The sequence below is a fragment of the Venturia canescens genome, chromosome 7 (assembly GCF_019457755.1).
Source record: "Venturia canescens isolate UGA chromosome 7, ASM1945775v1, whole genome shotgun sequence".
Lineage (NCBI taxonomy): Eukaryota > Metazoa > Arthropoda > Insecta > Hymenoptera > Ichneumonidae > Venturia > Venturia canescens.
Genome location: NC_057427.1, coordinates 11,515,469 through 11,536,881, shown reverse-complemented (window position 1 = coordinate 11,536,881; position 21,413 = coordinate 11,515,469). Strand labels below are relative to the sequence as shown.

The 21,413-nt window shown below is 39.2% G+C and overlaps 2 protein-coding genes across 6 annotated transcripts; one reads left to right on the top strand and one right to left on the bottom strand.

Annotated features, from left to right (window-relative positions):
• The first annotated feature begins 1,011 nt into the window (after positions 1 to 1,011).
• On the top strand, positions 1,012 to 18,226 carry Cipc (Clock interacting protein circadian). 5 transcript variants are annotated; one of them, XM_043424426.1, is made up of 3 exons: positions 1,012 to 1,159; positions 14,768 to 15,116; positions 15,430 to 18,226. In XM_043424426.1, the coding sequence occupies exons 2-3, from the start codon at positions 14,801 to 14,803 to the stop codon at positions 15,792 to 15,794; spliced, it is 681 nt and encodes a 226-aa protein (XP_043280361.1). In that variant the 5' UTR covers positions 1,012 to 1,159; positions 14,768 to 14,800; the 3' UTR covers positions 15,795 to 18,226. The 5 variants fall into 5 exon arrangements, with proteins under 5 accessions (XP_043280361.1, XP_043280363.1, XP_043280360.1 ...); XM_043424428.1 differs by lacking the exon at positions 1,012 to 1,159 and adding an exon at positions 1,960 to 2,357; XM_043424425.1 differs by lacking the exon at positions 1,012 to 1,159 and adding an exon at positions 8,668 to 9,233.
• On the bottom strand, positions 18,063 to 21,346 carry Golgin84 (Golgin-84). The gene is made up of 6 exons (XM_043424421.1): positions 20,847 to 21,346; positions 19,647 to 20,537; positions 19,090 to 19,294; positions 18,751 to 18,990; positions 18,441 to 18,671; positions 18,063 to 18,344 (listed from the first exon to the last, which is right to left on the bottom strand). Exons 1-6 carry the CDS (start codon positions 20,993 to 20,995, stop codon positions 18,285 to 18,287), a joined length of 1,776 nt encoding a protein of 591 aa, XP_043280356.1. The 5' UTR covers positions 20,996 to 21,346; the 3' UTR covers positions 18,063 to 18,284.
• Between the last annotated feature and the right edge of the window lie 67 nt (positions 21,347 to 21,413).

Here is a 21,413-nt window from a genome sequence, read left to right as displayed (position 1 = left end):
GAATGATGAAAAATTTGCGGAAAACTGTACGAATTGGCGTGATTCGCGAAGCAAGGTGACCTCGTCGCATTAGCACGATTCGGGACGGATTATCTACGAGTAGCAAACATGGCCCGAAAACTGTCGGAATGTTTCAGCTGTCAAATCAACAGAGTTGATTAAATTGAACGCTGTGAACGACCAAAACCTATGAATCGAAGGAACAATTTCAGTTTTTGTACATTGAATTTGGGATCTCTGATTTTTTAACGGGTTTCGTAGTCTGTAGTCGGCTAACGCAGAAACAAAGAATTTTTAGGTTAGAACGACGCCGTTGGGACGAGAGTCCCAAGGGATCGAAACTTTCCTGCACATCTGTGGCTCGATTTCACCGAGCACTCTTCGTAGGGTTTTGGTATTCGCGTCAGGTTATTCGCATTTTGTATTGATCCAAAAATAAAAGTTTAGTATCGTTACAAAAGGAAGCAAAAACAGTATGTAAGAATACGGCCCGTCGCCTAACCTCACTTCGAATTTTCGCAATTGAAATTCTTCGACACGGACTCAGCGATTGCAAGAAAGCTCCGCGAGTCCACTCACGAGGATTGCAAAAATAGGCTGAAAAGGCTTTTCTGCTATCGGTCAAAGCTCGTCGAAGAATATTACTTGCGAAATTTGCAGCCATCTTTCCCTCCCTCCCTGCCGTCGCACTGGAAAATACCGAACTGACATTGTTGCAAATGAAAGCTAAAAGTCGAAGCAGTGTATGAAATTACGTAACCGGTTCATTGTTTTTAAGTTCATTACGATGAAGTGGGGGGCCACGTGCTCTCACCACGTGTCAACAGGCAGATGAAGTTCTATAATCCATATGTCCTCGAACGTCGAGTGGATTCTTGCAACCGTTTTCGAATTAAAAATTCCTTTGCGATTAGTACGTACTAAGCAGTACGGCACACTATTGTTCAGTGTTTGTGAGCGGAGGAGCTAGAACTATCGCGCACGCAGTGTAACGACGCTTCGAAAAAAAAATCTATCGTCCGATGATTCACGGATTGGCTCGCCCGCTCGAATGGCAAATAATCGGTCATACGTATTTCCTCGACTCACTTTTTTTCGCCGCTCTTCGAGAGCTCGTAATCAGTAATCACCCCGCGTTATCCGCCATTAAAAACGACATGTAAGTTTCAACTTTTTAAGTGGAATTATAATGACTCAAACACCTTTTCAATACCCGCGGTCGATATAATCGTTTTTTTCAATATTTCTCATAATAACCGAGCGTTTTATAGATCGAATTATCACTTTTTCACGGAGTGCTGTTTTCTGCTCGTTGTGACAGAAAAAATTGATATTTTCACGTAAAATGTGCCATGGAAAAAAAATTCATTTGCGTTAGCAAAAAAAACCTCATCCTATGTATGAAACCGGACTTTGACTTTGACAACAATTTTTATCACAAAATGCTTCTCGATGAACTTCGGAAAGAATTATTTATTTGACAGGCTTATGGTGCCGCTATAAATTGTTGCGAAAATGTTAGAGAACTTGAAATAACCTCAAAAATCGGACGAGCTGAAGCGATTAAGTATGTACTTCCGGACACGAACGGAGTCACATTTTTGTGGCTGACGGAACAACGGCGCGTAGCTGGGCACGATGGCATTGCGCAAACATGCTTTATCGCACGAGAACAGATTTTCGTACGAACAGAGCGCTTTGTGTTTCACTTCAGCTTGACCCGAAGCTTGCGAACACACGTGCCGGACGGTTTTTAATCTCGATCATAAATCCTTCGAGCGTGGCTATCTGCGAAATTCTCTATTTTTTTTTTCCGGTTAGATACCGAAAGATTATGAATCATAGCGAGGAAAAAACGATTTTTTATTTCACTGAATATAAAAAGGGTAAAGAGTTTATTATTTATTTCACACTTCATTTATCGAGCCTTTGATTTCCAAATACGTTGCTTCTACGTCGAAATCACTTCCAAAGAAGTCAGATGTTTAGATAGAAGTCCAGTCCTTCAGGAAATTTTGTGCCGATTTTAGTGGGGACATGTCCCCAGCGTTAGTTCGTATCCAGCGGCGCTGCCGTCGGCATACCGTTCTCGCTCTCACTCTCTCTCATGGGCTTATACGCTGGGGACACGTGACGTCAGGCTGTGACGTCAGGCTTGCGCTCACCCCTCACTTTCTAACCGCCATTGTGTGTTTTGAGTCAGCGCTTTGTCGTGCCGGTCCCTTTAAATTTTCGGATCTTTAATTATATGTAGTGAAAATGCCGTCTAACGCCTTGTGTTTATATCAAGGATGTAGAAACTCCAAGAGGAAAAATCCGGAATTGACGTTTCATCGTTTTCCGAAGGAGAGAGAAGCGTGAGTTTGTTTTGATAAAGGAAAAATAATGAAACAATGTAAGCTATTGGATGACATTTTGTGATTATATCTTCGAGAAAGGAGGAGATATCAAAAAATAAAGTATTTCATAGTTATTATTGTCTCCAATTAGTATATTCTTTGAAATGCGACCAAATTAACCGTAAATTCAACGAATATTGAATATCGCGAATGTTGTTATACGTGTACGTGTGTGGTGAGAAACCGCGGAGAACAGTTTTTTTGTTCAGTTCGATTTAACTGAACGTCGATACATTCGATTTCACAAATGTATGAAAACAAAAATTAGTGACGGTGTGACTCAAATTTTAAACAAATCATAACCCTTAAACCTCAAGCCTTCTCACGACTTATGACGAAGTAACAATTCTTACTCTGTATAAGTACTAGCGTGGTCAGGTGGTTACCATCCACGTTTACCGTCTAGAAGGTCTAGGGTTCGAATCTCGTATGATGATGCATTTTTTTTTCTTTCTAAATAAACATCTTTTTTAAATGAACATTTTTTCAATAAAATTATAACTTTTTAGATATAAATTCAATTAATTTGAATTATATTATTTTCCTCAAAATTGTTTTCAAACAGAAAAATGTATTTTCGGTATGACGCTGAAGTTTCCAACGTTGGAGTCCAACGAAATGATCGAAAAAAACTCCAATAATTCCAGTAATTCTCCTATTTTGTTCCCTGCCAAATTTGCGATTCGTAGTTTTTCAAGCTGTACCAACAATTCGTGAAATAAAAAATTGGTGAATTAAAAACGTTTTTTTCATTCATTTCGTTGGACTCCAACATTGGAAACTTCAGCATCATTTTTCAGTGATTTATACGAAAATTAGATTTAGTTTCGCTATTGCAGTTTTTTTTTTCAGGTAGTATATATCTAGCAGAATTCATTTTAATTTCTAATTTTTTTGGCATTGGGATTTCAAAAAAATGATCGAGCCCAATTTTGTCGATTTGATAAATTTGCCATGAAAGAAAAATCATTTTTTTCACTTTATTTCCAACTAAATTGTTTCCATTTATTGTAATAAAGTAAATTACGGATAATAAAACGCGTAATAAAGTAAATTACAATGATAGATTAAATTTTTTTCCTTCCATTTTTATTACAAATTTTTTTTTCTCTATGGGATTTGCTCAGTGAATATATAAGATTCAATATTGAATGATTTGCAATTTATAAACTTTTCATTTTAGAAGTATCCAAAATGGTTTAAACTTTTTTGAAACGTAGCATTTCAAAGATGTAAGCTTCAATGTCCCAACTTTTTTAGGCTAAATATATTTTTTTACTTATTCAAAGCCATAGTATGCTTTTTCACATCCCTAACAAAGATTTTCTTTCAGATTTATGATTTATTCAAAGCTTAAAGCGATATTTTTTTTCAGGGATACGTTTTATTTACAATTCTAGTCAAATATTTTTTTTTAATGGTACTTTTGAAGTGATTTTCAAAACTAGTCCACATTTTCATTTTTTGAGAAAAATTTTTATATAAGATATAAGATCTGATTGAAGTTTTGCATGGGTTCTTTATTTAAACTTGATTTACGTTAACGATTTCTAGTCAGAAAAGCTGTTCTTGTTGTAACCTAACTGAAAACTTTTAATATCGTTTACTTTTTTATCGTTAAGGTTTGTTTTGTAACCTGGTAAAGGTTCTCAAAAACTTCCTGTGTTAAAGAGTGATCCTACTGTTCCCAGCATGTAAGAGCATTATTTCTTCAAAATCCTTTTAAAAAAAAGTTGACCGTTTTTTTTCTACAATTTTTTCTTTTTTTCTGGGAAAACTCTTTAACACTTTCATTGAATTCTCATTCCCACCCTCCCTCTCCAGTACATCCTCCCTGTCCTGATGGAAGACACCCACCACCTTCCCGTGGTTTCCATTGAATAATTTTAGCTCACGCATGTTTTTTTTCTTTAAAAAAAAACTCTAAAATGCACTGTCTATTTTTCAATAACACTGCTATACGTGAACTCAAATTAACTGAGAGTGGGTACACGAAACAACTATATGCTTGCTTTATACCAAGTTTCGAAAACAATCACATTCACACACAGGGACAGACCCTTTTTATACAAAAATATCCCTTTCGTTGCATAAATAAATGTAGTTCTTCTGACCTATGCTGAATTTTTTTCTATTCTTGTTACTATCGATCTTCTTCAATTTTTTCATATGACGGTATTCCAGGAATCGTTCATTCAACGTCTCAGAAATAACATCAATATTCACAAAAATTTACAGGAATTTTTTCAGAAATTTTTAAAAAGATATATAGTTGATTCTGGAAAAAAAAATCTCATGTCATGAATATTATTGGGCTGTTAACTCAAGATTTGTTCTTGTCAAATCGGTGTTTACCAAATTCTAGCTATGATCGAATTTTTTTCCATTTTAAATTCACGAAATTCTCTAATACGGAAACATTTCAAACTCAAGCATCAATAATCCTGACTACGTGAATAAATAACTGATCGAATTACATGAGAAAACTGCACATTCGAATCACATATGCATACGAGTAAGTGCATTAAAAAAAATCTAGATCGCTATCTAATATTCTTTTATTTCCAGTCAAAGAGTTTTCTCATCCTTTAAATTTCTACTCAAATATTTCTATGATTTTTCAGCTGCTTCACGGGTATAGTCTGTTGTGGACTCGAAAAAAAAAAAAAAATAAACAGGACTTGAACACTCGATCCCAGATCGAGCTCATACTGCTTGTCCAAATTACCCGTGATTTATTTATTGTTTTAACGATATTTATAGTTTCCAAAAATTATATTATAAAGAGAAGTGCTCGCTGATATTTATATAAGTATACACAAAAAAAAAATATCGAAATGTAGGATTCGATCCCTCGACCCCACGCGCTTAGGCCAAGCATCTTTTGGCCATTTAATGTGTGAGAGAGAAACAACATTCTAACTTCCCCACCTCCGTGACAGCTGTTCGCTAGTGACGTCACAAGCGAACGCCGCGCCGCAGAGCGGCAGTTTGGGTCGCAGAAAGTTTGTCTTCAAGCCGCCCATAAGAACTGGGCTTCTATATAAATCTGACTTCTTTGTCACTTCCAACATAACCTTAAAAAAAGTATTTTGTCGCTGCTTTCGATAAACTTCATTTTGGATCGACTATTTTCGTTCGGTCTTGTCGACCTCGACCTCACCGAATTTAACACAACAAGAACGAAATCGCCATGAACTCACTTCCGAATGCTCGTTCTAGCATCAAAAGCTTGTACAAGACTACACTGTCGTAATGAAACTTGATCTTGTACCCACACACATATGTACTGCGACACGTAAACAAACACGGCTTATATTGGTTTTTCATGGCACGTGTACGACATTTACGAACGATGGGCAACGAGGCGTTTAACAATCACTTTTTACTTTCTTTCGCTCTGTTTGCCCCGGAGATTTCTCGCGAGACCGAAAAACAATGGACTTATTAAAAAATGGTAAAACAATAGCAGTTCGTGGAAGAATCTCCGAGCTAAAATGGATTCTACCGCGAACCATCGAAACTTTAATTGTCAGAAATACTTCGATAATTTAAACCCTCGTAAATATCACAATTCTTTTTATCTTTCGGGGAATTAAGTATTTTTCTTATATATACGGAGATATCGATTTCGGAATCTCTGCAATGTCCGTGTCGATGATTCATCGACTCCAACGACCCCACGTGCCAGACAAAGCAATTACTGTGAGCTGTGAAGCCCCCCCCCCCCCCCGCCCCCCGCCGCCAGCCTGTGGCGCTCTCTCGATCGGTTTCTCGCCGAGCTTTTTCTGTTGATAAATTTTGAAGAGTGTACAGTCACATACGCGCCAATTTTTATCGCCACATCTGGCGAGTAGACATCCGGAAAACATTCCGAGAGCAAATAAAATCAATCTGAGTACACTTGACTGCGAAATTACGTGTCCCGTATCGTGACTCTTTCAAGACTCGTATAGAGAGTGCAATTATATAACGTTTTACAAGAGCTTCGAATTTCTTCGAGTTTAGCACATTCGTGCTGGCTTGGACTGAAAAAAAAAATCCTCCGATATTTTTAAGGCGTCGCACCTGTCGAGGAGCCCGGGAACGTTGTGACGTTCCGAAATTTTTCACTGGCCAGCGGGTGGTAAAAAAACGCATTTTATAACCTCAAAATACGACGTTATGCGGAAGCCTTCGAAAAATAAAAATCGACGGGAAATACTGACATATGACAAATGAAGAGTGAAGCGTTTTCATCGAAATACTGTTTCTGACGTCTGCGGTCGGGGATTTCCAAATTCACGGGGGAGCGATATGGAATGGCCACTGACCACCTCATTTTCTCTTTGTTTTTTATATCCTTGAATTCCAGATCGTCGCCACTCGGCTGAACATTTTTTTTCAATAATCGACGATCGTCGACGTCTCCCATTCGTTGTTGACTTCGACGAGACACCGGTTGGTGGATTTCAAATGAACCGTCCACCAACCGTCGCCGGCGGCCATGCTGGTTTTTGTTTTTCTGCAGTTGTCTATAATTTTTCGCCAGTACTCTGCGTGCCTACCTCCGCGTTATGAAAATACTGCCCTTTTTAGTTCGTTGACCGTGTTCCACGACAACGAAAAAACGAAAAATTTGATCACTTTTCAGAAAATTTCAACGGAAAAGTGAAAACGTTTAAATCCAAGCGGAAACAAAACTAAAAATCCTGAAATTTTTAAATACGAGTGTCATTTTAATCCCGACGGAAGCACTGATTGATTGCAGGAAATAACTGAAGATAAAAAATTCATGAAAAAGTACTAAAATCGATGATATTCTATGGTCGTTGGCTGACAATGGGTAAGCGATAAATTGCTGGTGAGAATAATTTCCCAATGCTCGTAACGTTACGACGAGCAGAATAGAGATCCCGTATCGGGGAAATAAATAAAAATGGGAGTCCTTTGTAACGGATGTGAAGTGATTATGGATGAACTCGTGTGAGGAAACAGCTGAGAAGATTAAACGCGCGAGCGTAACTTTCGTAATGGCTTTCTCTCTCTCGTTTACTCTGATCAACTATACAGCCATTTCGTCTTTCGTCTGGGTTTGAAAGGCAAAGGGAGTGAAGTGGGGCGGTGGGGAGGGGGGGGGGGGGGGGGAAGCGGAACGAAAAAAGTGGGAGCGAGAAAGAGAGAGACACGAGGCAGGGAATACCCGCTCGTGTTTTTATTCGTATAGCCAATTGTGAATAGGGCGCTTGCACGAGGTAGAGATCAACGACCTTTTTGTCGATGTGGGGCCGCCACGTGTGGAGGGCTTCAAGTGCCGTATCCCGAGTTTTCAAGGTCGCAAGGGCGTATTTGTAGGTTCGTACAAAGTTCGTTACGTCTTTGAGCTGAAGGTTGAACCGATGACATATAAAATTGACGTCTGTGTGAGTGTGCAATATTCAATAGTTGTATATCTTTGAATACCTTAAGGGGCGAGTCTCCCTTGCTCTCGTGTCTCGTAATCGTCCCTCTACTCGGTTTATCTCGTTTCGCGAATCATCTAACGTTCGTGTAAAAAGAGACGGCCGAAAAAAGGAAGCGGAGCGGGCGAGGCGCGGCGGGGTGGGGGCAAGCAGAGCGCAAAATGAGTGCGAAAATACGTTGCTCATGCGCAAATCGAAAAACCGACTCGTTTAGGGAGCCACGGACAAGGAAGAAAGGAATATTGAAAAAAACGGTGATGGAACGAATACGAAAATAAATAAATCCAACTGTCTCGCTGCAGCGGCTGTGTGAGTGAACGCAGCCAAGATATTTCCATCGCGGAAACCGTTGCACTCCTCTCACTTCTTTCTATTCCTCGCCGACTCGAAACGACGTTGAAGATTCTCTCGGAAACCAGTTTAATTTGCACCGGAAAAAGCTACTTAGTTTCGAAACTCTTAAAAAGGATTTAAAAAACGTGAAAATTGAGGGACGAAAAGTCGTCATACTTTCTGCCCGCATACAGTGCCGCCCTCGGGAAAATCGTATTTTTTCATCGTCCTCCTAGACAAACGAGCTTCCGCACGCTTTATTATCTTCGCCATCTTCTTCCAACGCACCGACACAGACTCAACACGCATATACAACGTCGAAATGGGCTAAAAGTGGGGTTATGTATACAACTATACATAAAAGTACGCGAGAGGTCGACCTCGAACGGGAAATCTTTCGACGGCTCTCGAGTGTGCGTTTGAGCGAGAAAAAAAGAGACGGCGAAGAGGCGCACGGCCGGTGACAAGTAGTTCGGGGGCGCACGTGGCTATCCTCGGTCTCCTCCTCGACGTCAGACCCGTAGAGACGCCGCGGTCGTTTTTTCCGCTCTCTTTTTTTTTCACTCGCTATTCCTCCCATTTGCCACTGCCTCGTTCGGAATCCCCTCCTGCTCTCCCCTCCGGAACCCGCATCCCCACCTCGACGGGCCAACGTGAGCGACGCTCCACGAGGCGGCGAGGTCCATCTCTTTCACCGTTCTAAGCCCAGTGACAGTGAACCTCGCTAGCAAGGAGAAGCCACAGCTTGCTGTTAGACACATTTGGGTACTCGAACCCGACGGGTCTCCCACATGAAAGCTGCTTTCTCGCGATTTTCGAACGCCTCCTCTCAACACCGTTTGACGTCTACGCTCGAGTTGCCTGGTGATTTCGGGAGGCACGCTTTTTAAGGATTTTCCACGGTTTTTTTTGCTTTTTTTTTATTTTCGATGAAAAATCGTGAACCGAGTTGAGTGATACTTTGGACATTGAGTTGTGCGAATTGAGGATTATCGCTGGAACGAGGTTTTGTTTACGTTCGGACGAGCGGCCCCGAGCTTGTGGAAACTGTGACTTTTGGGTGAGCGACCATTTCGCATTTATGTACTTCATTTTCGTTTCGCTCGCGCTCACTTTTCAGGGAGGATTCAACGGTTTTTGTTTTTCGAATGTTCTACTCGATTTTCTCGTGCGTTGTTTCCCATCCCTGGGCATTTATATTTCGGGATGTCCCCCAACAATAATAGCAATTTTTACAACGATTCGAAAGAGGAATATCGAATCTGGTGAATCTAAATACGAGAATTTTTTCTATTGCCAAATATTACCACGTCGACTTCATTCAGCCTCCGGAATCCACTTGACGGACAAAATTGACACATTCAATTCCAACGAGAAAATGCCGATTGAGTTATCCAGTGCTCTGAATCAAGTGAATTTATTCGTTGGCTGTTGTAACGAGCTAAAATTTCTTCACTCAGGGATGAAAATTCACATCTTACAGTTGAACTTTTATGCTGTTGGGAGAAATGATGCAACCTGTGCTTTCCGAATTGGACGGTTATTCGGACGCTTTTACTCGCCATTTTTTCGAGTGTTCAATTCTACGATCAGAGATCATTGGACAGCTTTATTTTTCAGTGTTTATCATTTTTTTTTAAAACTCCTCTTCCGATAAGAATCGACAAAAATGTCAAATTTTCGCAGCTTCTTTCCATTTTTAGAACTGTCAATTTTCATTTTGTTCGTTTGTGGATAAACAAAATTTTTTTCTGACAACATTTATTTGGAAGGAAAATGAGAATGAAAAATTAGCTGTTTGTACATTTTTTTCAATGATTATCGATCTGTACGCTCACTTTTCACCTTTCAGTCAACATTTTCAGCGATAAAACTATTTTTTCGTTCCATTTTAATGTGAAATTGGCACTTGTACAAGCAGGTTTCGTGAAAAGGCACACGAAAAGTTGTCAAACTGTTGGCATCATGGCTGTTTTTGTGATCGTCAGAAATTGGATAAAACCAACATTTTCTTGAAGTTAACACTCGTGCAACTGTCAGTGAATCGTGAAAAAAATGAAATGTTTAAAAAATTCCCAGTTTTTCATGAGATTTTATTAGATATTTTCTGAATCGATATTAAGGAATTTTGGTCTGACAAATTCTCGGTAAATTTGATTTTTTAAGGTTCACCTACCGCGTACTCATGTTCGTTTTGAAGAAATTTTTCATTCGTTTGTTTCTCAGTTTTCCAACTTCTACGTCTCTAATTAGAGAAGCAGCCCGGATGCCAGAAGTTTGACAACTTCCGACGTGTCTTTTCACGAAGACTGGCTTGTACACCCCTTAATTTCGAATGAAAAGTATTTATGTGCACTCGAAATATCGACTAGAATGTGTGGAAACTTTTAAACATGAGAAAAACTTCTTAAGGAGAAAAACATAAGAAATAGCCAATTTTTCGCCTCTTGACGAATACTCCCCCTTAAATCTAAATAAATGTTACGGCCAGATCGTGTATTATCAAAAATACAGTATTCAAAGTCGATTTTTAGGACACAAAAAACGTCGCTCCGAATTGGTTCTCGGAAATTTCGTACCAACGTTCGACGATTCTCCGAACACACATGAATTTCGAGGAAATTAATAAACACATTATTCCTCACAATTTTCCATGATTCTATGGAAGAGTGCGAAGAGAGTTTATTATTGTGGTTAAAAACCAAATAATCGAGATTGTTTGCAAAAAAAATCAAACTCCATCGATTCGAAAACGCTGTCAACGAAGATCGTCTACGAAACGTAATTTTTCTTGAAACGTCGTCATTTTGTACACCGGAAACGAGTTTTTTTCGTTGTTTTCTCTGCCTCGGTTAGTCGAGTGAGAAAAACCAGACGCGATTCAGTCAACTCAATTCTCGTGGCGTTGTGCCTAATGAAAAACCCAAAATGAAAATGAAAACCTAATCACATCAATTGATAATTCAACAAAGATGAACAAATTTCAAGCGAATCGATCGTCAGGCTGTCTCGGTACTGTGCTGGTCGGTGCTTCGCAGTTTCGCAGCTCTAATATTTGAGAAAAGTTCTTCAAGTGTCTTCACAGTTCATGCGTCGACGAGATTTGTGTCTCTGGTCGATCAAACTCGGTCTAAAATTTCGGAAAGGCGCAGTTTCGAGTGTATTCTAACCTAAAAATCTTCACGAAAAACGGAAGGAAACGACAAACTGAAAAAAAGTCCCTCAATCAGCATTTTTCAATATTTTCACAGTTTTTTCGTTCGCGTTCACCGAATTCGTCGAGTCAGAAAAAACAATGAGATCAAAACAAAAAAGTCCAGACGAGGGATAAAACTTTCGACGTTCGAAGAATAAACATCGAAACAACACACCGTTTAACGAGGCCCATAATTATTGTATTTACCTTTTCCGTTCCCATTCGCGATAAACGCGAATTAATTTATAAATGCATATAGTACACTTACATACGCACGCGAGGGGTTCAATGTAAGGGGTGGATCTTGGGGAGAACTAGTCGTATATTAAGCGGATACATGGATTCATATATCTATGGAGGAGTGTTGAATGCACGTGCCGAAACTTGTCTCCGCTCACGTACAGAAGTCGCTACTGGTTCGACTGCACGTACTCGGCGGTTGGGGAGTGGGGGGAGTCGTGTCCTATAAGTGTTGTTTCTACGTAGGAACGTCGCGCTGTATATATGCGTGGTTTGAGAGCCCCACGTGTCGACCCCATTGTCTCGAGGCTTGCGAGGGGCACGCTTTCCCTTCGCGTGATGTGCACAGCCGAAAATAAAAGATTTCAAAGTTGTTTATTTTATTTCTATCTGATTTTTTCTCAGACATTTCCTAGTGTGGAAAGAGCGACGAAATCTTGTCCTCTTTTTTGCGTTCGTCTCCTCCATTTTGTCAGTATACGAGAGAGAGAGGTTACGATCTCGAGAAGTGTTGCACGGGATTGTGAAATTTTTAAAGTGATAGAGAAACGAAATGACTTGGTTCGTGGGCGATAGACTCGGGTATTTTTCTTTCGGTTTTTACGTGTTTTCTTCACATTGTGCGCGATGTGCTGATTGAATCGTTCGATATTCATTCCGAAGCTAACCTCTCACGAGTGCTTTTTCTTCGTTTTCTATCGATTTTTTAAATGTTTGTGTAACGATAACGGTCGTCACAAGCGACTCGTCGAGCTGCTCGGACTTTTCCTAATTCACACTTCGGGACCTCGGCCATACGTCGATAGACATAACCCCACTTTTTTCGACGGCTTTTCTTTTACCAATAGCCCATCACCTGTCACCCTGAACACAATGGATCAAACCTCTCCCGCCCGAATCATGTATCTGAATAAAAGAACAATTGATTATCGTTTCGAACTTTATTGTACGGTAAACCCTCATAAAAAAACCCATTTATTTGCCGATTTAGCCTCTGATACTTTCACGAACGCGCTTCCACCCTCGAGCCGACACGGAGAAGGGGGAAAATAGCATCGCTTTTGTACGCACTTCCGCATTGTCCGATGACGTTGAAGTTTGCAAAGTTAGCGTCGCAACGAATTGAACGAACGAGAACAATTTTTCTTATTTTTATTTTCCTCCCTCATTTGTAATTCGTACTTTTTCAATGTACACAAATTATTCTCGAAATAGAAAATTCGAAAATGATCATTTTTCTCGTTCATTTCGATTATAAAACTGAGACACATTTTTCCGTTTTGTACGAAACCTCCTGCGTCTGCGATTGACCTGAACCTGACAGTTTACTTCGTCGATCGTAAACCGTCTTATGAGCTCGCATAAAACGTCCCTCACTTGTAAAATGGGGTTTCAATGCTGAATTGATTTATACTTGCCATAAAGACCGATGGGACGAAAAAAATCGAAAAACATTCGTTACTCGTACCCAAATTTTGGCTTTTCCGTGAGAGCCTTTGGAAACGCTACGTCATAAAACTGACGTTCTGGAAAAGTGCGACAGGGCCGCACCGGCTCTTTCTGGCGTTGAGCCGCCACCGCGACCTTTTCACGTTTTCTCGTTTGATAACGACAAAATTGGTATACGATACTGTCGCTAACGTTTATTAATAAAACTGTAAAATATGAAGAAAAGACGTGAAAAAATGCAACGAATATGATATGCGACAGCCGAAAGTCCCGTCTTTTCGAATATTCCTCGAGGATTTTCGAAAAAAAAATGGCGAGCAAACAATCGATGAATTTATCAATGAATGACAAAGTTGTGACGTATTAAACCAGAAATTTATTTTCATCGCTCCTATCTTCATTTTCTCAAGATAGTTAAAACGTGGCGACGGACGAAGGTGAACTTTTGTCGCGATTAACCTCAAAATTCAAACTGAGGGACTGCGCGTGCGCAGAAGCCGTACAACGCGCAACGGTTACTTTTCTGACCAAACTTTATTATTTTTGATGCTCGAAAAACCAGACTGAACAGAAAGTTTTTCATCACAAATTCAGTTCCAGTATGAAAACTCCCGAAGGAGAGAGTCCCGATTCGTTGATTAAAATCTGAGTAAACAAGTGTGTCATTTCTTTCGATCGTTTTCAAGGTTCGATTTACTGCGAAAAGAGGTTCGCGTATTGCCAAACAATCTCGCGCCGCACGTGTCGGGCGGACCACGAGCAATTCGAAGAAAAATTACACTCGGATCATTATCGGATAAGTTTGTTTTGAAAAAGTCTGTTTTTATCGTTCATCGCGATTCAGGGATAAATGAACGCTTGATGAAACTTATTTTCACGACGCCTTTCAACATCCGCATGATAAGATAATTGCTCTTGAAATTACGATTAAGGTCGATTATCGATTTTAATCTCTTTTTTTAAATATTTATTCGTTACACGTGCGTCGACACTATTATCAGAATAAAAATTTTCTTCACTTTGACGTCGTGGGGAAAAAATGCCGGTCAATGTTCGTTTCGATCGACACTTTTTGTTCTTTTGTTCCGGCACATAACCTCAATCCGAATACTTTCTTACGCGTGATGGCGCCACTTGTTCGATTCCTTTTCACTTATCACGATAAACGGAAAAGCAGGAAACTTTTGGAGACGGAGTACATTGAAATTGCTCGTTCAAGTTTCTACGTGCCTCGTATTTATCTGTGCCTCCGGGGCTACGCAAACACTATCGAAGATTGCAGCCGGAATAACGTTCGAGCGCGTCCCTTCGCAGAGACACGTGCCACGGTGCACAAAGAGCAATAAGCGGAGCTCCTTCCTCCAAGGTCAAATCGGCTTTCGTGTTTATTCCCTCGACGATTTCGTTCAACACGAGAATTTTCAAACGCGTTTTATTATTATTTTTTTTTCACTCGAATCCCCATCCACGAGGGAAGTGAAAAATTCATTTTTCATCAGTGCAGTGGTCAATAAACGAACTTTTCCTTCGAAAAATAAAAACTGTTTCAATATTTTTTTTGTTATCGAAAATATTGCAAAAAAAATGTTTCTCTGTCAAGACGGAACTTTTTTCTTTCACCTAATCGCAGGAATGTCTCATCGAACGTCAACGACCCCCTCATTTTTCCCTTTCTTATATTAATACCGTATTTCCATCGAATTTTTCAGACACCGAGAAAGTAACGGGGAAACATCGAAAAAATGGCTCCCGTCGTCTGCATGGCGGATTTTCCGATGCCGCGAACAGATGCTGCACATCCATACACGAGGCGAAGACAAAGAAGTCACGTCGCGGTTGGACTTGTCGAAAAGTATCGAAGCCTCAAAGCGCGACAGATGTCGTTCGCGCACGGTGGGCCGAACTCGCCCCATCAGCCGACACCGTCCTCCTGTTCAATCTCCATTTCGGGTGCCGAGAGTCACTCCAACTGCGATAATAATCATTTGGGAATTTCCTATTCCGCTAAAATTCCAATTCAGCGAGAAGAACACTGGGTTCTACTGAAGCGTCGAGCTGGTACGTATTTGTTCATTGAAATCGACAAATTTGGAATAAATTTATGGCATTTAGGCAGAAGGAATTCGACGAAATTGGAAATCCCCATTTTCATCGTGGAATTTCTCTCCAACCAAGTATTTCGATGCAGTTTAATTTCATCATCGACTTTTTTGTGTCGTTCAATTGTTAGAGGAAATGAAGAAGTTTCGAAAAATATTTATTCACGTGAGTCTCGAGCACGCCGAGTTTTGGGGTCGACGATCGTGAATTCGTGAAGCAATGAAAAAGGACCTTAAAATTTTCGAGTTTTCATGTGTTATTTTGTTATCAGGTTTGCTGAACATCGTAGCGAGAACTCTCGAATTGGTGAGAAGAAACTACATTCTGGAGAAAAAGGTGGAGGCTCTGAAGCTCGAAACTCGAAATTTTGTCGATTCGGTTTTAAACAGTCCCGAAAACAGAGTGAAGAATTCGAGAACCGGGGAATCCCCGTTGGGCGACGAGGCGAAACGAATGGAGAAAGTTTCCTCGACGACGACGACGACGAGCATCGAAAAATCGTCCTGGGCGAGATCCCCCACAGGAACGGATGTTGAAACGTTGCGAGACGAGAATTCCAATGATGAAGATAGTTCGAGTGCGTCGAAGAAGGCCCTGGAGCAAGAGACTCAATCTCCAGGCATGGCGGTTCAGTGACTCCAGTCAATTCTCTTTCTCAGTGATTTTTTCAAACGCCAATAAACGAATGGTCCGATCGTTTGTCCCCGGCGAAAAAGACCAAAATTCGTGCTCGACGGATTCCGTCGTCGGGGGAGATATTTTGTGCTTGAGAAGCAGGAGCAAAACGTCCGGGCTCAACGTGCGCGAGTGTGGTTGCGTGTATGAAAATGTTTTTCAATAACTGCTGCAAAGAGCGAGAGTGAGAGAGCGAGAAACATGGGAATTTGCCACGTGACAATTGTAAATCGTAATTTAGAGGGTAATTTGTCGTATTGAAATTTGCATCACAAGAATTTTCAATTATTTTTCTAACAGTGCTCGAAAATTCTCTAGTTTCTCCGAGCTACTAAAATTAGCCACGATTTTTGACCCCCGAAAACAGAAATACCAGAAGCAGTCGATGCAAAGTTCAAGGCCACTGTTATTCTTGACGACTTTCGTATCCACATTTAATAAGCTCCCATTTTTCTCCCCGTAAACGAGAAAAAAACATTTTTCAAAATAAGAAATGAAAACGAAACGTTTAGAATTCGTCAAAATTCACGTGTGTAGTATAAGAATTCAAAAGTAACACCACGCGGTATATTCGACTAGAGATTTTAAAAATTTTGGCCTATTTCGAAGAAGATTTGCATGAACAAGTGTATAATTATATCGATAAAGAGTTTGGAGTACAATGAAGCGAGCGATCGCCGAAAGCAAATCACGATTAATGAATTTTCTGAAAGATTCAATCATATTTCAAGAATCCTTGTATCGTTTAATTCGAGAGAATGTATTTAGATTTACGTGTTGACACATTGAAATAGACAGCAAACGTACACGAGTAAAAAAGCAAATATGTGAATGTTTGTGGTCAAAGGTTCAAATATCGATAATTTTAAACTCTATTTTTGGATTCCAAACGTTCGCACTGTCTCTATTAAAGTCGTAATGTATCCGAACCGAAGAAATCACGAATGGAATTTCGTGTCTGGATAAGTTTCATAAAATTTGTGTGCATTTATCAGATCATTGTCGACAAACATGTCGACTTCGGTATCTCTTTTTTTTGGAGCAAAGAGTCGAAGTCCTGTAACCACAAAATGATGCGACGAGTCTAACGTATAAATATTTAGTAATATGACCATTTCTACTAGGCGTAGTTATTTATAGTTCGTCTTTCAAGAACATCAAAATGGAAAAAAAACGTGAACCGAAAAGCAATTGAGTCGATCGTCGAATAGTGTCGATCGCGATAGTGTGATAATCGCAGGTACTTTAGGATTTTCTACCACGTAAATGAAAAAGAAAAAAAAACACTAACAAAGAGCAGAAGTAGAACAAAAAAGTTGCGATCACTCAAAGTATTATCGAAGATTAAAAATCTTTTATTCTTCAAGCCTGTTTATTAATTCTTCTAGTAATTTCATGAATTAGAATTGATCTCGTGATAATCTACGATTTTACGGCAATATTGTAAAGACTTCATATTTTATAAGTCAAAAATTCAAATCGTGCGTACGATTAAACGTATACGAAACAAAAGGAACAATGCCTCGAATAGAATCGTATTTTTTTGGGGGGGAAAAAACGTTACTCAGTAACGAGAAAGAACGTGATGGATTCACCAATCATAGAATGAAGAACTTTATTTCGAGAAAATTTGTCAATCACGCTTTGTGATGGTTCAAAAGTGGATTGGTTCTGAATAGATGTTGCATAGGTTTCCAAATCCAGGACAAGAAATGATGATTTGAATAGAAATTTTGAATAATGTGAATGCACGTTTCGTTCTGGTGAATCCAATCGAAATGTCACTTTTTATTTGTTTTTTATTAAAATAAAGGGTCTTAGGCCTCTGCATATCAAAGCGCTAAGCGATAAAAATGTTTTTGGAAAGATCGAGTAAAAAAAATGACAAAGACATGATCCTTCAAAGTTTGTTTTTTATAAGAGTGAAAAAAGCGATAACGATGACATGAACTTTTGATTTAGAGGTTTTTAAAGTGCTGATGAAAAGTGGACTTTGCAGTGGAGTCAGAAAAATTTCACAATCGATCGGTGTGAGCCGTAGGAGTGGGAAAAAATATGTTCGAACGTGCTTTCACGTTCGTTTTTTCATATCTCGGTTAGCTGAACGCGCGCGCCTAAGTAACGTGATCTCGACTTCGTCAACTCCAATTATAAAATTCGACTTTTCTGAGTCTTCTAGTTCATAATAATTATAATAAATATGAATAATTATTAAGGACAGTAAGATTATTTAACGTTTTATTAGAAATCGATTTATTTATTTATTGCCTGTTTTCCTATGCGAGTCAACGACTTGAGAGGATTCACAGCCAGAACCTTCGAAGTATTACTAATAAACTCTTGTACAATAAAAAATACAATCAAAAAAACGAAAATATTGGGTCTTACGATAATCGTGTCTCGTTATTTATACATATTTATATAAGATACTTGAAAACGCTTTGCCACATCTCAGTGGGCTTCCGGTGATTGGGAAAAAAGCACTACCACAACCCAGAATTGTAACAAAGCCTGAAAGTGTGAAGAAAAATGTTATTTTTATCGTTCTACACTTTGATACGTCACATTTACTCGCAGTAGAATTTCGTAGTTTATGTCACGACTCACCATGTAAATAATGACGAAAATCCTTGCAAGCGGATAACGACGAAGGAAAACTCCAGTTCGAACGCTTATCGCGTCGAGAGTCGAATAAGCCCTTTTAACGCGTCTTGCGACACCGGTGTCGAACGGACTCTCCAAGAAAAAGGTCGGTATTTGAGCTTTTGCGTCGTCCGTGTCGTTGACACTGTTGTAACAATTTTTTCTCGAACTCGCTACGATCTTCCGGTATTCAAGCTAATGGGAAGGAAAATTGGGTATTGTTTGGTTAGGAAATTACGGCGAAAATCGTTTTATAGTATTTTCGATTTCGTACCTCCATTTTTTCGAGCTGCAATCTCAGCGCATTTTTTTCAGTCGTTAAACTCTCCAGTGCTTGCTGCTTCGAAACCAAAGTTTGCGTTAGACTTGAAAGCCTCGACTCGACCGCGCTAGAGGGTGTCGAAGCTGCAGAAAGCTGCGACCGTAATCGCGTTATCTCCGTTTCTTGTTTTCGATATTTCGTCGACCAGTTGTTTAGTTGCGTTTCCAATTCATCCCGTAAATTTCTCACTTCCTGACGAAGATAAAATCAAATTTGCATACAGGATTAAATTCTGATTAAATGAAGTTAAATTTAAAAGAAGGGGGGGGGGAAATCCGTTGAGACAATAACCTCCAAATGATGTTGTGCTTCTTCCTCAGCTTCGATTCGCCTTTGACGCTCAACTGATACTATTTCATGAGTTTCTCTCGTCGCTTCAATTGCTTTACGACTCGTTTCTTCGATTTTCAAATCCACGTTCATCAATTCCTCGCGCGATAATCGTAATTGTTCCCGTACTTGTTGATTTTCTTCTCTTAACACTTCGCATTCTTGTCTACAAGTAAAAATATAATTTTTCAAGTTTTCACACAGCGCGGACAAATTATTGCTTCGTTAGTTAAAGCTGAATATATTATTATTTCAAACGAATTATTCTCCAATATAATATTTGGTATAACTGGTCATTAGTTCTGTGTATGTCATTGATCGCGTTGGTAATTTATTCTAATAACCTTTTTAAAATTTGCATTAATTATCCCCAAGGACAGTGGTCCTCAAGATGTTCTCAAATATCTTGTTTAGTGCATGCAAAGGCATGAATTATGCCTACAATCCCAATGAATTGTTCTTCCCCAATTAACTATGATAATTTCTAGCTGATTTCCGTTAAGCTATTTCAAATTCACCTCAATTGATTCAATTCCATGATCATAGTGTTGTCATCCGAGCCAGCTCTCGAGTCGTTTCTTAATTCGGCAATGAGTTTTTCTTTTTCCTGTAGAGTTTTGAGCGCTCTAGCTCTGTGCTGTTCCAGATCCAATCTTGTAGCATTGAGTTCCAAACGACATCGTTCCAGTGCTGTTTGAGTTTCATTTAATTTCCTTGAACTCTCACTGGCCTCTTTGTCATAGAGTTTTATTTTTTCTCTGAGAGCATCAATTTCTTTTTGATGATCGGTGCGTTGTTTCCTCATGCTTTCTGTTTTATCGGAGAGAATTTTTTTGGCAGCACGAAGAGATCTTTTGGTTTCTCCATCGACGGACCTTTCGATCAGTCTTTCCATCTCTAATTTTTGTTGTGCCAATCGGTATTCGTACTCTCGGCGAAGAGTATCAAATTTTTCTCGAAACCCACCGTTCTCGCTCTCGATTGATTTCTCAATGTGGCTAGTGACAATCAATTCATTTTGTAATTTCTCAATCTCCTGACGCAGCAGAGAATTTTCATCTGTCAAATTTAAATTGGTCTCGTCGGTAGATTCGTTGTCCGAAATATCAAGAGTTATTCTCAATGGTTCTGGACTTGTGCGTCCACTGTGAATCACCAAATCCGATATCGAGTCAGAATTTTCTGTGGATGGTTCAACTACCAATGAGGATGGTGTTGGTGGCCCAGTGCCAATGCCGATAACACTGCGACTTGGAGTGATACTTGGAGTGTTCAAATATGTCATAAGTTCTTCATGCTCCTGCATCTTTGAAGATGACGGAGATGATGAAACTTCCATGTTAAGATCCGAACGTACAGGGCGTGTTAAACGTTTTGGAGATTCTATTATTTTGTCTGCTTCAATCACGCTGTAATTTTAATGACAGAAGGATTTTCAATTGTTATTTAGCCTTCTGTTGGAAAATTGATAAAGTTATTGAATAATATTAAAATTTCTAGTATTATGTTCAAAGAAACTTGTGAAAATTTCGAGTATTACAGTGGACTAATCCAAGTCAGTATATATTGAGAAATTTTTCTGACGAATATGAAATTCATTAGATTAATGGAAAACCATTTTTTTTTTTGTAGTTTTTCAGGATAATTTGAAAATTATTCATTCCTTCAATTATCAAATAATGAAGTGATTACAGTCCGTATGATCAATGTTTACGTACTTTTGGCGCTGAGGCGATCGATTGATACTTGAAATAAGTGACATTTGATCGTAAGAATTTTTGTCAGTGCTCAACACAGCTGCGGTATTCTGGTCTATTTTGTTAAGCAAAGTTTCGGCCTTGCCAGCAAGCCCTGACAACCAAGCCATCCTCGTTTGTTGTTGTGTACACTCAAATTTTCACTTGTTTTTGTTCGAGCTTTATTATTATCAAAATCATCAACTAATTACGATTGGGGAGTTGAAAGTTTCACTGTTTTTTAGGTTATGTATACACTGCGCGGAATAATCGATGAGAATTTCGCTACTGTTTTCATATACGTAATTTTTTAAAACTGATGATAGTGGGCAACAGGGGTTGAATTATTCTTGAGTTAACTCGTAATCATGAGGTGCTTGGAAGTTTAATTAAAAAAAAAATGTCAATAACAAAATCTTCTGTCACTTGATTTCTCGGTAGCGCACGATGACGTATCATATGGACGACATCACAAAACCTATATAGCGAAGGAGGCACTCGAAATATCATAAACGAACATTATAATTTTGTTATGATATTTTAATTGTA

Excerpts from the sequence above, each read along its gene's own strand:
- Cipc (XM_043424426.1), top strand. The coding sequence starts at position 14,801 with ATGGCTCCCGTCGTCTGCATGGCGGATTTTCCGATGCCGCGAACAGAT. Across the intron at positions 15,117-15,429 it reads TCTACTGAAGCGTCGAGCTG|GTTTGCTGAACATCGTAGCG; the intron begins GTACGTATTTGT and ends TTTTGTTATCAG.
- Golgin84 (XM_043424421.1), bottom strand. The coding sequence starts at position 20,995 with ATGGCTTGGTTGTCAGGGCTTGCTGGCAAGGCCGAAACTTTGCTTAAC. Across the intron at positions 18,672-18,750 it reads TGCAGCTCGAAAAAATGGAG|CTTGAATACCGGAAGATCGT; the intron begins GTACGAAATCGA and ends CCTTCCCATTAG. Across the intron at positions 18,345-18,440 it reads TTTTCGTCATTATTTACATG|GCTTTGTTACAATTCTGGGT; the intron begins GTGAGTCGTGAC and ends TCACACTTTCAG.